Source organism: Bufo bufo, chromosome 9 (assembly GCF_905171765.1).
Source record: "Bufo bufo chromosome 9, aBufBuf1.1, whole genome shotgun sequence".
In the NCBI taxonomy this organism is placed as follows: Eukaryota; Metazoa; Chordata; class Amphibia; order Anura; family Bufonidae; genus Bufo; species Bufo bufo.
This window is the reverse complement of record NC_053397.1, coordinates 199,306,169-199,319,064: the sequence shown is the minus strand read 5'-3', so window position 1 is coordinate 199,319,064 and position 12,896 is coordinate 199,306,169. Positions and strand designations below refer to the sequence as shown.

General features: G+C 48.6%; 1 protein-coding gene across 4 annotated transcripts in view; it reads left to right on the top strand.

Moving 5' to 3' along the window:
* The first annotated feature begins 6,311 nt into the window (after nucleotides 1-6,311).
* OSBPL9 (oxysterol binding protein like 9) overlaps nucleotides 6,312-12,896 on the top strand; it is a 128,191-nt gene continuing 121,606 nt past the window's right edge. For all 4 annotated transcript variants that reach the window (XM_040408520.1, XM_040408518.1, XM_040408519.1 and 1 more), the window contains exon 1: nucleotides 6,312-6,461. In XM_040408520.1, the coding sequence (XP_040264454.1) occupies nucleotides 6,351-6,461 (111 nt within the window). In that variant the 5' untranslated portion in view covers nucleotides 6,312-6,350. The remainder of the gene's footprint in view (nucleotides 6,462-12,896) is intronic.

Here is a 12,896-nt window from a genome sequence, read left to right as displayed (position 1 = left end):
GTGTAAACCTGCTTTCATCTGTGAAGAGCACAGGGCGCCAGTGGCGAATTTGCCAATCTTGGTGTTCTCTGGCAAATGCCAAACGTCCTGCACGGTGTTGGGCTGCAAGCACAACCCCCACCTGTGGACGTCGGGCCCTCATATCACCCTCATGGAGTCTGTTTCTGACAGTTTGAGCAGACACATGCTCATTTGTGGCCTGCTGGAGGTCATTTTGCAGGGCTCTGGCAGTGCTCCTCCTGTTCCTCCTTGCACAAAGGCGGAGGTAGCGGTCCTGCTGCTGGGTTGTTGCCCTCCTACGGCCTCCTCCACGTCTCCTGATGTACTGGCCTGTCTCCTGGTAGCGCCTCCATGCTCTGGACACTACGCTGACAGACACAGCAAACCTTCTTGCCACAGCTCGCATTGATGTGCCATCCTGGATAAGCTGCACTACCTGAGCCACTTGTGTGGGTTGTAGACTCCGTCTCATGCTACCACTAGAGTGAAAGCACCGCCAGCATTCAAAAGTGACCAAAACATCAGCCAGAAAGCATAGGAACTGAGAAGTGGTCTGTGGTGACCACCTGCAGAACCACTCCTTTATTGGGGGTGTCTTGCTAATTGCCTATAATTTCCACCTGTTGTCTATCCCATTTGCACAACAGCATGTGATATTGATTGTCACTCAGTGTTGCTTCCTAAGTGGACAGTTTGATTTCACAGAAGTGTGATTGACTTGGAGTTACATTGTGTTGTTTAAGTGTTCCCTTTATTTTTTTGAGCAGTGTATATTGCCTGCATCAACTGTATTGAAAATCAACTGTCTTCAAAGGAACTGCGCTTCCGTCAATGTCCCTATATGATGACTACTAAAGTTTGAATTCTGTTTTAACATCACGTGGTTCCTCAGTTATTCCTGCTATCAGCAAACGGCGTGCCACCGTTTAATTGGCACTGGCGTCACGAACATTTCTCATCATCACCTGCCCTTGCAGAGAGTCAGCCGTCTCAGGTTAGTGTCTATTGCACTACAACACCCAGGAACATTTCTACACCTAACTTGAGTACGCTGCATACTTTCTTTTATTTGGATCTTGATTATTATTTCATTTTATCTTTATCATTTTTTACTTTTATTAAACTTGTCTGCAGATGTGGATGTAATGTGGATGACGCACTTATGGGGGATATATGTGGATGACGCACTTATGGGGGATATCTGTGGAGGGCACTTATGGGGGATATCTGTGGATGACGCACTTATGGGGGATATCTGTGGAGGGCACTTATGGGGGATATCTGTGGAGGGCACTTATGGGGGATATCTGTGGAGGGCACTTATGGGGGATATCTGTGGAGGGCACTTATGGGGGATATCTGTGGATGACACATATATAGCATAAGATGCTATATATGTGCCCTCCACAGATATCCCCCATAAGTGCCCTCCACAGATATCCCCTATAAGTACCCTCCACAGATATCCCCCATAAGTGCGGCATCCACAGATATTCCCCATAAGTGCCCTCCAGTAAGTAAAGTAATGTATTAGTGGGGGGAAGGGAGGAGGCAGGGACACTTGCGGCGGGGCCGGTGCAGTGCCCGTCACTGTGCACACACCGGGGGCAGCTCCTACCTTTCTGCTGCAAGATATTTCGCTCCTCCTGAGCAGCGGCCTCTTCACCACTCCTCACATGGCCGGTGTTCTGCCGAAAGTCCGCCGCTGCCCGCCCTTCTGCTGCTGTGCGCAGCGTGACATCTCACCCTCCGTCATGCGCCTCCTGCACCCTTCATTCATAAAGTGGAAGGAGCAGACAGACGGGGCAGGAGGCGCATGACGGACATTTTGCAAGCAGCTTGAGCCAACAACCCGCCAGCCCGCACCAAAGAGCCGCATTCAAGGATCTAAAGAGCCACTTGTGGCTCGCGAGCCGCACTTTGCCGACCACTGCCCTAAGCGATTATGGCCTGGGATGGCTTTAAAAAAAAAGGTTAAAGTGGCCCCATGTTGCAGGCGGGTCAATATTGACAGAAAGTGGGGGCAGCAACACCATGGTACTGCACAAAATACTGCCCCAGAAGTTGCCCCTCTGCGATGCACAGTGCCAGCTGCCACATTCTGTCCTCCTCCTCCAATTTTCTGAAATTAAAGGGGTTATCCCAGAATTTGATATTGATTGATCTCTTTCAAGATAGGTCATCAATATCAGTTTGGTTGGGGCTGGACTGCCAGGACCACGATTGATCAGCTGTATGAAGAGGCTGTGGCTCTCAGTGAACGCTTGGGCCTCTTTCTAAGGCCTCATGCACACGACCGTTGTTTTGGTCCGCATCCGAGCCGCCGTTTTTGCGGCTCGGGTGCGGACCCATTCACTTCAATGGGGCCGCAAAAGATGCGGACAGCGCTCTGTGTGCTGTCCGCATCCGTTGCTCCGTTCTGAGGCCCCGCAAAAAAAAAAAATAGCATGTCCTATTCTTGTCCGTTTTGCAGACAAGAATAGGCATGTCTACAATGGGCCGCCCGTTCCGTTCCGCAAATTGCGGAAGGCACACGGGCGGCTTACGTTTTATGCGGATCCGCTGTTTGCAGACCGCAAAAAAACAGCATGGTCGTGTGCATGTAACCTAAGCCAGTGACGTCACTGTATATCTGTTACATGGCCTAGGCACAGCTGCTATACAATGTACAAGCTGCAAAGAGGCTGCAGAGATCACCTGAGCTGATTGGTGGGGGTGTCGGGAGTCAGACCCCCCACGATCTGAGGCCTCTTGCACACAAACGTATTTTCTTTCCGTATCCGTTTTGGTTTTTTTTGCAGACCGTATGCGGAACCATTCACTTTAATGGGTCCGCAAAAAAAACTGAAGTTACTCTGTGTGCATTCCGTTTCCGTATGTCCGTATTTCCGTTCCGCAAAATAATAGAACATGTCCTATTATTGTTCGCATTACGGACAAGCATAGTACTGTTCTGAGGGCCAGCTGTTCCGTTCTGCAAAATATGGAATGCACACGGATGCCATCCGTATTTTTTGCGGATCCGTTTTTTATTGGACTGCAAAATACATACGGTCGTGTGCAAGAAGCCTGATATTGATAACCTAACCTGAGGATATATCATCAATGACAAACCCCCAGAAAACCCCTTTAAGATATGGAACAGGTAGCTGAGAACGTGATATACAGGCAACAGTGCCAAGCCAGTCCTACCTTCAGCATACTGCCTTTTCGCACTACCAAACATACAGGAGAATACAGCACCACATACTTCTTACATTCTGTGTCAGTCCCTCCGATGTAGACGTTCTCTTTCCTCATCTTCTAATCTCTGCAGGGTTTGCCACACAGATACAGATATCTTGAATTTCTCAGGTTTCTATCACTATCTATCACGCATGAAAATCCTCATAAACTACACGGCTGTGCATGTATCCTTAGGCCTCTTTCACATGGGCGTTGCGGGAAAATGTGTGGGTGCGTTGCGGGAACACGCGCGATTTTTCCGCGCGAGTGCAAAACATTGTAATGCGTTTTGCACTCGCGTGAGAAAAATCGTGCATGTTTGGTACCCAAACCCGAACTTCTTCACAGAAGTTCGGGCTTGGGATCGGTGTTCTGTAGATTGTATTATTTTCCCTTATAACATGGTTATAAGGGAAAATAATAGCATTCTGAATACAGAATGCATAGTAAAATAGCGCTGGAGGGGTTAAAAATAAAAATAAAATAATTTAACTCACCTTAATCCACTTGCTTGCGCAGCCCGGCATCTCTTCTTCTGTCTTCATCTTAGCTGTGTGCAGGAAAAGGACCTGTGGTGATGTCACTCCGGTCATCACATGGTCCATCACATGATCTTTTACCATGGTGATGGATCATGTGATGACCGGAGTGACATCACCACAGGTCCTTTTCCTGCACACAGCTAAGATGAAGACAGAAGAAGAGATGCCGCGCTGCGCGAGCAAGTGGATTAAGGTGAGTTAAATTATTATTTATTTATTTTTTAACCCCTCCAGCGCTATTGTACTATGTATTCTGTATTCAGAATGCTATTATCTTTCCTTATAACCATGTTATAAGGGAAAATAATAATGATCGGGTCTCCATCCCTATCGTCTCCTAGCAACCGTGCGCGAAAATCGCACCGCATCCACACTTGCTTGCGGATGCTTGCGATTTTCACACAGCCCCATTCACTTCTATGGGGCCTGCGTTGCGTGGAAAACGCAGAATATAGAGCATGCTGCGATTTTCACGCAACGCATAAGTGATGCGTGAAAATCACAGCTCATGTGCACAGCCCCATAGAAATGAATGGGTCCAGATTCAGTGCGGGTGCAATGCGTTCACCTCCCGCATTTCACCCGCGCGGAATACTCGCCCGTGTGAACTCAGCCTTAGGCTACCCGCATGACACACGTGCAGGATTACAAACAGAATATCTCCCAGATTTCTGTGTGTTTCTACCGCATGTGTTACTTAGCGGATTTGATGTGGATTTGCTGCAGATCTCACCCATGTTGTGGATTTCAAAATCCACACAGCAGGTCAATTTCTGCACAGAAGGAAAAAGCAAAATGTACATGAAATTTGTCTAATCTCATACCCTTTGCTGGTACTGTATACGCTGCGGTTTTTCTGCATGAGAATCTGCATGGAAAAAAACGTGTGTAATCCACAACGCATGCAGGTGTCCTTAAGGTGCTTCACACGCATCAGATTTTGTTGCAGAAATTTCTGCCACTGAAAATCAGTTCCATTCATCTGAATGAGGCTGTTTGGGCGACGAGCACGTGGAGTTCTGCAAGCCTCGCTCACACGAATGGAACTGATTTTCAAAAGTTTTTGCAAGAAAATCTGCCGATGCAAGGAGGCACCCTGTAAGGGTATCAGGAGAGCGGACTGAGAACTTAAAGGGGTTATCCAACCCGTATAATACCCCCCCCCCCTCCACAATTCCCGGGCACCTCATGGAGGTTATACTTATCCCGCCACACGGATCAGAACACCCGGGTGGGGGGGCGAGAGAGTTTGTTGCTAGCCAATAGCAGGCCGCGACAGGGACAAGCCTCTGGCATGATTTGATCCACACAATGGGAAGATGCAGCGGCAGCCGTGAGGGCATCAGGAACGACGCGGGTGCTGGGAAGCAGGGTGCGTATCACCTGTATGAGGAGCCCGGGCATTGTGGGGGGAATTATAGGGGTTGGATAACCCGTTTAATACCGCAATACCCTAGTGTAGAACAAAATACAGCCCCTGCAGAACCAAAAACCCCAGTGCAGGACGAATACTGCTATCTGTGCCACAGTGTCGGACTGGGGTACCTAGGGCCCACCGGTAAAATTTATTTTAGGGGCCCACCATACAGATACATTCAAATATAATAAATAATCTAACAAGTTTTTTTTATATGAACATAGACTGGTTGAGGTGCTGTACATGTATGTATGTATGAAGTGGGAGACAAGGGGCCCACTTCACTCAGGGGCCCACCGGGGGATTCCCCTGAACCTCAGTCCGAGCCTGTGAAACTGTATCAGTGTCCTGACGAGGATGGCCAGATGCATAGGGACCTGATGCTCCTGCAGTACATTAATTTAAAGGTTTATCCCTTGACTAATGTAAAAAATAAAAATCTGACGACGTCATATAGTACAGGATCATCTCCTTCTAACAAAGCCAGAACCAGCCCTGTACCTCCCATGGATCCAGAGATCTCCCCATTCATTGCTCTGCTAGATTTATGGGAGTGTCCTTTCTGCTGCAGCTCAGGGGGCGTGTCCATGCTCTCCCTATCACAGCTCAGGGTGTGTGTCCATGTTTTGCCTATCACAGCTCAGGAGGCGTATCTCAGCTCTCCCGATCACAGCTCAGGAGGCAGTTGAAGAATGAAACTGAGCATGTGCGGCCATCTCAGTGAGCAGGACAAAGAAATGAGAAAAGAACACACAGCAGGTGGCGCTGTACAGATACATTTTATTGAATAACTCAGTGGCTCTGCTAAATATTTAATTACATGCAATGTTTTATATAGATTTGAGAATTACACCTTTCCAATATAGTTTTATTGTGGCCCCTAAAATCTATAAACGCTGCGGCCCTAGAAGTCCTGTGCGGCTCCCGTGTCTGCCACACACTGATATAATATGACACGTGTGTGGAATAGACGATTCCTTTGCGGCCATTTCTTTAGCAGCGTCGCCATCCAAGCTTCTCCTAGCAACAGGAGTGATGAACCATTCGGTGACGTCAGTAACCACGCCCCTCGAGATATCACGCCCACCCGGCATCCGATCCCTCCCCTCGTCCTGATGACGCAGGACGCACGCCCAGACGTCTGTTGTTATTTCCGCGATCCCAAGATGGCGTCTATCATGGAGGGTCCGCTGAGTAAATGGACGAACGTGATGAAAGGCTGGCAGTATCGCTGGTTCGTGCTGGACTACAACGCCGGCCTCCTCTCTTACTATACAGTGAGTACTGCGCGCTTGAGACCCGGCAGTTATTTCAGTTCTCGTTGGTTCAGTCGCGGACCTTTCCGGCTCCACCAATCAGAATGCAGATAAGTGATGGATTCAGCCAATTACGATGGGTGTGTGGGGCGGTGGCAGCCAATGAGTGCACGCCTCCTGAAGGTTTCAGCCAATAAGTGTGAAGGATTGTGTCGCCCGGCCGCCCTCCATCTTGGTAGAGGCACGCCTGCCTGTCACAGCTCTAGGCGATGTCCAGCCTTTATGAGGAGGTGACGGCTGTGCTCTAGAAGTCATAACTTTACCTCACAGTCCAGCAGCTTACACTGTGTCATTAATACATTCAGTATCCCTCCCCTCTGAAATAATGTATTTGGTTCTGGCTTCACTTATCTGTGTCTTGGAAAGCTGGGTTATAGTCATGAGGCTGCAGCTTACATCTCCTGCAAGGTTGTCACCCAGCTCTCCTAGACACAGTGATGAGATATTGGCGAGACCTCCCTCTTTTGGAGGAACAGTCCTTACTTTAGACCCAAGTCCCCCTCTGCTCCCCCACTTCAGGAAATAACTTTCTCTACATGATAAAAGTTATGACAAGGGCCTTACTAATGTACTGTGATTGTCCATATTGCCTCTTTTGCTGGCAGGATTCATTTTTGCATCACATTATACACTGCTGGTTTCCATGGTTACGACCAGCCTGCATTTCAGCATTGGTGGTCGTGCTTGCACACTATAGGAAAAAGCCCTGGCCTGTCTGGTGGCCGGGATTATAGGAACACACATAGACCGCTGCTTTTTCCCTATAGTGTGTAAGCACGACCACTGCGGCTGGGTTGCAGGGTGGTCGTAACCATGGAGACGAGCAGTGTATATAATGTGATGGAAAAAATAAATTCAGCCAGCAAAGGAGGCAATCACAATACATTAGTAACTGCCTTGTATTATTGTCCAGGGCTGTGGAGTCGGTAGATAAATGGTCCGACTCCGACTCCTCTGTATTTAATATGCAAATGTATTTTATACAATCCTTGAAGGAAAGAAAGGCAACATACTTGTCATTACCACAGAACTACTGGCTAGGAAGCTGCTGCCTTCTCCTTTGTGTGCTGATCTTCTGCTGAAGATAGGGCAGTGGGGGGATCCAGGACGGGGCATTTATTGTAAAACCTGATTTCCCTAGTAGAATCCCATAGTCATGTTTAAAGTTTAAGCTAACAATCTGAGTTTACAAGGTTTTATAGCCTTAGCTGAATGACAGCAGTTTTTCAAATGGTTTACAGCTTCAGTCTTGAGCTATTGACTATCCAGTGTAGCAGACGGCTCTGTAGACCCTTCAGTATCTGATGTAAACCATAATAAATGCTCAGTCACCAATTTTTTTGAAAAGGGGCAAGTGTAGCATAACGCCACAAAAAAATCCAACTTTTGGATACCAGAAGGGGTTTAAAGAGAACCTGTCATCAGCTTTATGCTGACCGTACTGAGGGCAGTATAAAGTAGTGACAGAAATGCTGATGTCAGCGGTGTGTGACTCATCAGCTAAAAGTAAGTGGTTGCTGAGAACCAGCATCATAATCATTGCAGCCCAGGCCTTGAAAAGAGTCCAGTCTACCTGAGAAGAGTCCTGGTTATTCCTAATCTCCTGCTCTCTCGCCCATCTGCTGATGATTGGCAGTTCTCTCCTAGAGAGAAAGGGAGAAAACTCGGTATTAGACGGTCAGTCATCAGCAGGAGAGCAGGAAGTCATGAATAACCAGGACTCTTCTCAGGTGGCCGTAGGGTTGGGCGATATACCGGTATCACGATATACCGTGGTATTAAAAAAACGGCGATATGGCGATATCGCTGTTTCCTAATTACCGCTGTATTTCGTGACGTCATAGAAGCGGTCATGTGCGTCCTGGCTGACCGCTTCTAAATCTGCGGCCGCCCGCCCCGCATGAACCGATACTGGACATTTGCAGAGTACTTGTACTCGTGCAAATGTCCCCGATCCCACTGCCGATACCTGCTGGCCGCTTGCGGCGGCGCTCTTAGCAGTTCGGTGTGGGGGAAGGAATTCTGTGACTTTCATTACCGGCACCCGATCTCTGAGAGGACGCTGTGATCCGCGCAATTAACCCCTCAGGTGTGGCACCTGAGGGGTTAATTGCGCGGATCACAGCGTCCTGTCAGAGGTCGGGTGCCGGTAATGTTCTTCAGTCTCTGCATGTTAGTGGGCAGTGAGCAGCATTATACTCGCGTGCGCCATGGAGCGGCCACGGCGCACGTGAGTATAATGCTGCTCACTAACATACCATAGCAGCCAGGACTTAAGTAGCGTCCTGGCTGCCATGGTAACTGATCGGAGCCCCAGCATTACACTGCTGGGACTCCGATCGGGACTGCCCACTGCCACCAATGATGGGAGGGGAGGGGGACCCTGTGGCCACTGCCACCAATGATAAATACTGGGGAGGGAGGGGGGGGGCACTACCATAGCAGCCAGGACTTCAGTAGCGTCCTGGCTGCCATGGTAACCGATCGGAGCCCCAGCATTACACTGCTGGGACTCCGATCGGAACTGCCTACTGTCATCAATGATGGGGGGGGGGGGGGGGGAGGGGGACCCTGTGGCCACTGCCACCAATGATTAATACTAGTGGGGGGGGGGGGGGTTGCGTTACCAGAGGGGGCTGATAAGAGGGAGAGGCTTGGGGGCACATGAGAGGCTGGGGGGCTGAATTAGCCCTGTAATGGTTTTTGCTGTTACTAGAAGTCAATTGACTAGTTACAGATACCCGAAATAGTGAAAAATGACATATAAAAGTATAACAATTAACGTCTCCTTGTGGCCCCCCCGTACCGTGTAACGTCTCCTTGTGGCCGCCCCCGTACCGTGTAACGTCTCCTTGTGGCCGCCCCCGTACCGTGTAACGTCTCCTTGTGGCCGCCCCCGTACCGTGTAACGTCTCCTTGTGGCCGCCCCCGTACCGTGTAACGTCTCCTTGTGGCCGCCCCCGTACCGTGTAACGTCTCCTTGTGGCCGCCCCCGTACCGTGTAACGTCTCCTTGTGGCCGCCCCCGTACCGTGTAACGTCTCCTTGTGGCCGCCCCCGTACCGTGTAACGTCTCCTTGTGGCCGCCCCCGTACCGTGTAACGTCTCCTTGTGGCCCCAAGTGTTTTTTTTCTTTTAAATGGGCATTTATCGCGATAAATTTCTTAATATCGTTGGAATATTTTTGATATCGTCCAACCCTAGGTGGCCGTGACTCTTCTCCAGGCCCAGTCTGCAATGATTGTGATGTTGGTTTTTGGCAACCACTTACTTTTATCTTATAAATGACAGTCCGCTGAAATCAGCTCTCCTGTCTCTACTGTATTCTTCCGTTAGTCTGGGCAGCATAAAGGTGATGACAGGTTCCCTTTAATAAATTTGCCACACTTTCTGAAAGAAGCCGGTACTTTCACACTTGCGGCAGAGGATTCCGGCAGGCAGTTCCGTCGCCGGAACTGCCTGCCGGATCCGTCAAAACGTATGTAAACTGATGGCATTTGTTAGACTGATAAGGATCCGGATCCGTCTCTCCGGAGCATGCGCAGACTGCAAAAACTGATCCGTTTTGCCGGAACACTCGGGCCGGCATTAATGCATTTCAATAGGGAAAAAATAGGAAAAATGCAAGTGTTCCAGAATTTTGGACGGAGATAAAACCGTAGCATGCTGCGGTATTATCTCTGTCCTGAAAAGGCAAAAAGACTGAACTGAAGACATCCTGATGCATCCTGAACGGATTTCTCTCCATTCAGAAGGCATGGGGATGAACCTGATCAGTTCTTTTCCGGTATTGAGCCCCTAGGACGGAACTCAGTGCTGGAAAAGAATAACGCTAGGGTGAAAGTACCCTTTGAGTGGTGACTAGGGCTGCTCCATTGACTTCTATGGAATGTGATGTCACATAAATGTGTTTGCTTAATAATGAGGTATTTAAAGGGGCATTCCGCATAAATGGCTATTCCCATCATCGACGTATCCACTGACTATGCCATAAATGTCTACAAGGGGAATAGCCCTATAGAGGGATTATACATTTTCTAATATTGTTGGTCTCTCTTCAGGACAGCCATCAATATTCTCAGTGTTTGATGGGCGGTTGTCAGACACTCGGCACCCCTAACCGTCCGCTATATGAAGGGGCACAGCTCACTTGCTCGCCTCGTTCTATATGATGCTCGTACTCGCAACGCCGCATCGTGTCATAGCAGTCGTCTTTGGGCGCGGCGGTGTAGACTTCTGTGTGCACCACAGAAGTCCTATTTTGGTGCCATCCTTATCTCTGCGGTTGCATTACTGAGGAGATGCAGAGATGTGCTCTGTTCACATTACGTTTTTGCTCTAAGTCGGTCATGTGATCTGGAAGGGCTTCGGGCTCTTTTTGCCAACCTCCTCATAGGACTTCACTCAACAGGGTGCCGAACGTGTGACCGCGCGGCGTTTATCCAGCCTGCGTGCAGTGTGTGTGTGTGTATATATATATTATTTTTTTTATGCATCTCTATACAAAGGCACCCCACAAAGAAATGCTCTGCACGGTATCTGCTTCTGCTGTGAGTTTTCCTTTCTGTTGACGGGTTTGTCTTGTATGGCGGTGGAAAAAACAATATTTAGAGTATAATGGAATTAGTCTGGTAAGCGCCTTTATGCCGCTTTGTACAATTTATCATTTATTGAATGAAATTGTAAGATACAAAAGTAGAGAAGTTGTCAATATCGAGTCGTGAGATTACAGATCTTATTGTCAAGGTATGCTGGAAAATAAACGGGGCTGTGTCACTTCAGGAAACTTTTAGCATGTAGAGAAAGTTCATACAAGGCACTAATGTATTGTGATTGTCCATATTGCTTCTTTCGCTGGCTGGATTCATTTTTCCATCACGTTGTACCCTGCTAGTTTCCATGGTTACGACCACCCTGCAATCCATCAGCGGTGGGAGCGCGCACAGGCTAGTGCTTTTTCCTATAGTGTTCCAGCGCAGCCACCGTTGCTGGATTGCAGGGTGGTCGTAGCCATGGAAACGAGCAGTGTATAATGTGATGGAAACATGAATCCAGCCAGCAACAGAGGCAATATGGACAATCACAATACCTTAGGAAGAGCCTGGTATGAATTTTCTCTACATGATAAATGCTATTTGCTGAAGTGAGACAACCCCTAAAGGGGTTCTCCGGCTTTTAATGTTGATGACCTATCCTCAGGAGGTCGTCAATATCAGATTGGCGGGGGTGCCTGGTGTCGGACGGCATGCGCAGTGCAGTGTGCACGCGCCTTCTCTTCATACAGCTGATCGGCGGGGGTGCTGAGTGTCGGAGCTTCGCCTAAGGCCTTATCCACATGAACGTATGCCGGCCTTGCCTGTGCGGTCTGCAACCGTGTGCCCACCATCTGTGAATGCGCACCCATTCACTTAAATGGGGTCTGCACCGCAAAAAAGTAGTGCATACAGTCCGTCTTGGTCAGTGATTGTGAAGCCTACACAGAGATAAGGTATAATGGAGAGATTTTCTCCTGTTCTGTGTTTTGGACCTTCACTTCTGGCTTTGGCTCCCAATCTCTAATGGAAACCACTGACCAAACACTGACTGTGAAAGTGGCCAAAGGCAGGAACTGACGGCATAATGAGTGATCAAGGGTACTTTCACACTAGCGTTATACTTTTTCTGCATAGAGTTCCGTCCTAGGGGCTCTATACCGGAAAAGCACTGATCAGTTTTATCCCCATGCATTCTGAATGGAGAGCGATCCGTTCAGGATGTCTTCAGTTCAGTCTTTAACTGTTCAGGACGGAGATAATACCGCAGCATGCTACGGTTTTATCTCCGGCCCAAAAAACCCCTGAAGACTTGCCTGAATGCCGGATCTGGCATTTTTTCCCCATAAGAATGTATTAGTGCCGGATCCGGCCTTCTGGCCTGTGCAGACAGAAAAAAAATGTGAAAAAAAATAAATACCGGATTCGTTTTGCCGTATGACACCGGAAAGACGGAGCCGGCATTTCAATGCATTTTTTTGATTGATCAGGATCCCAATTAGTCTGACAAATGCCATCAGTTGACATACGTTTGAACTGCTTGCCGGATCACTCTGCCACAAGTGTGAAAGTAGCCGAAGATGCTGTAAGTTTGGGGTGGAGGACCAGTGTCCGCTCTGGGAAACGCAGCAGTTAGGCTACTTTCACACTAGCGTTCGGAGCGGGTCCGTCTGATGTCTGCTCAGACGGATCCGCTCCTATAATGCAGACGTTTGGATCCGTTCAGAACGGATCCGTCTGCATTATAGCTTAGAAAAATGTCTAAGTGTGAAAGTAGCCTGAACGGATCCGTCCAGACTTTACATTGAAAGTCAACGGGGGCAGATCCGTTTGAAGATTGAGCCATATGGTGTCATCTTCAAACA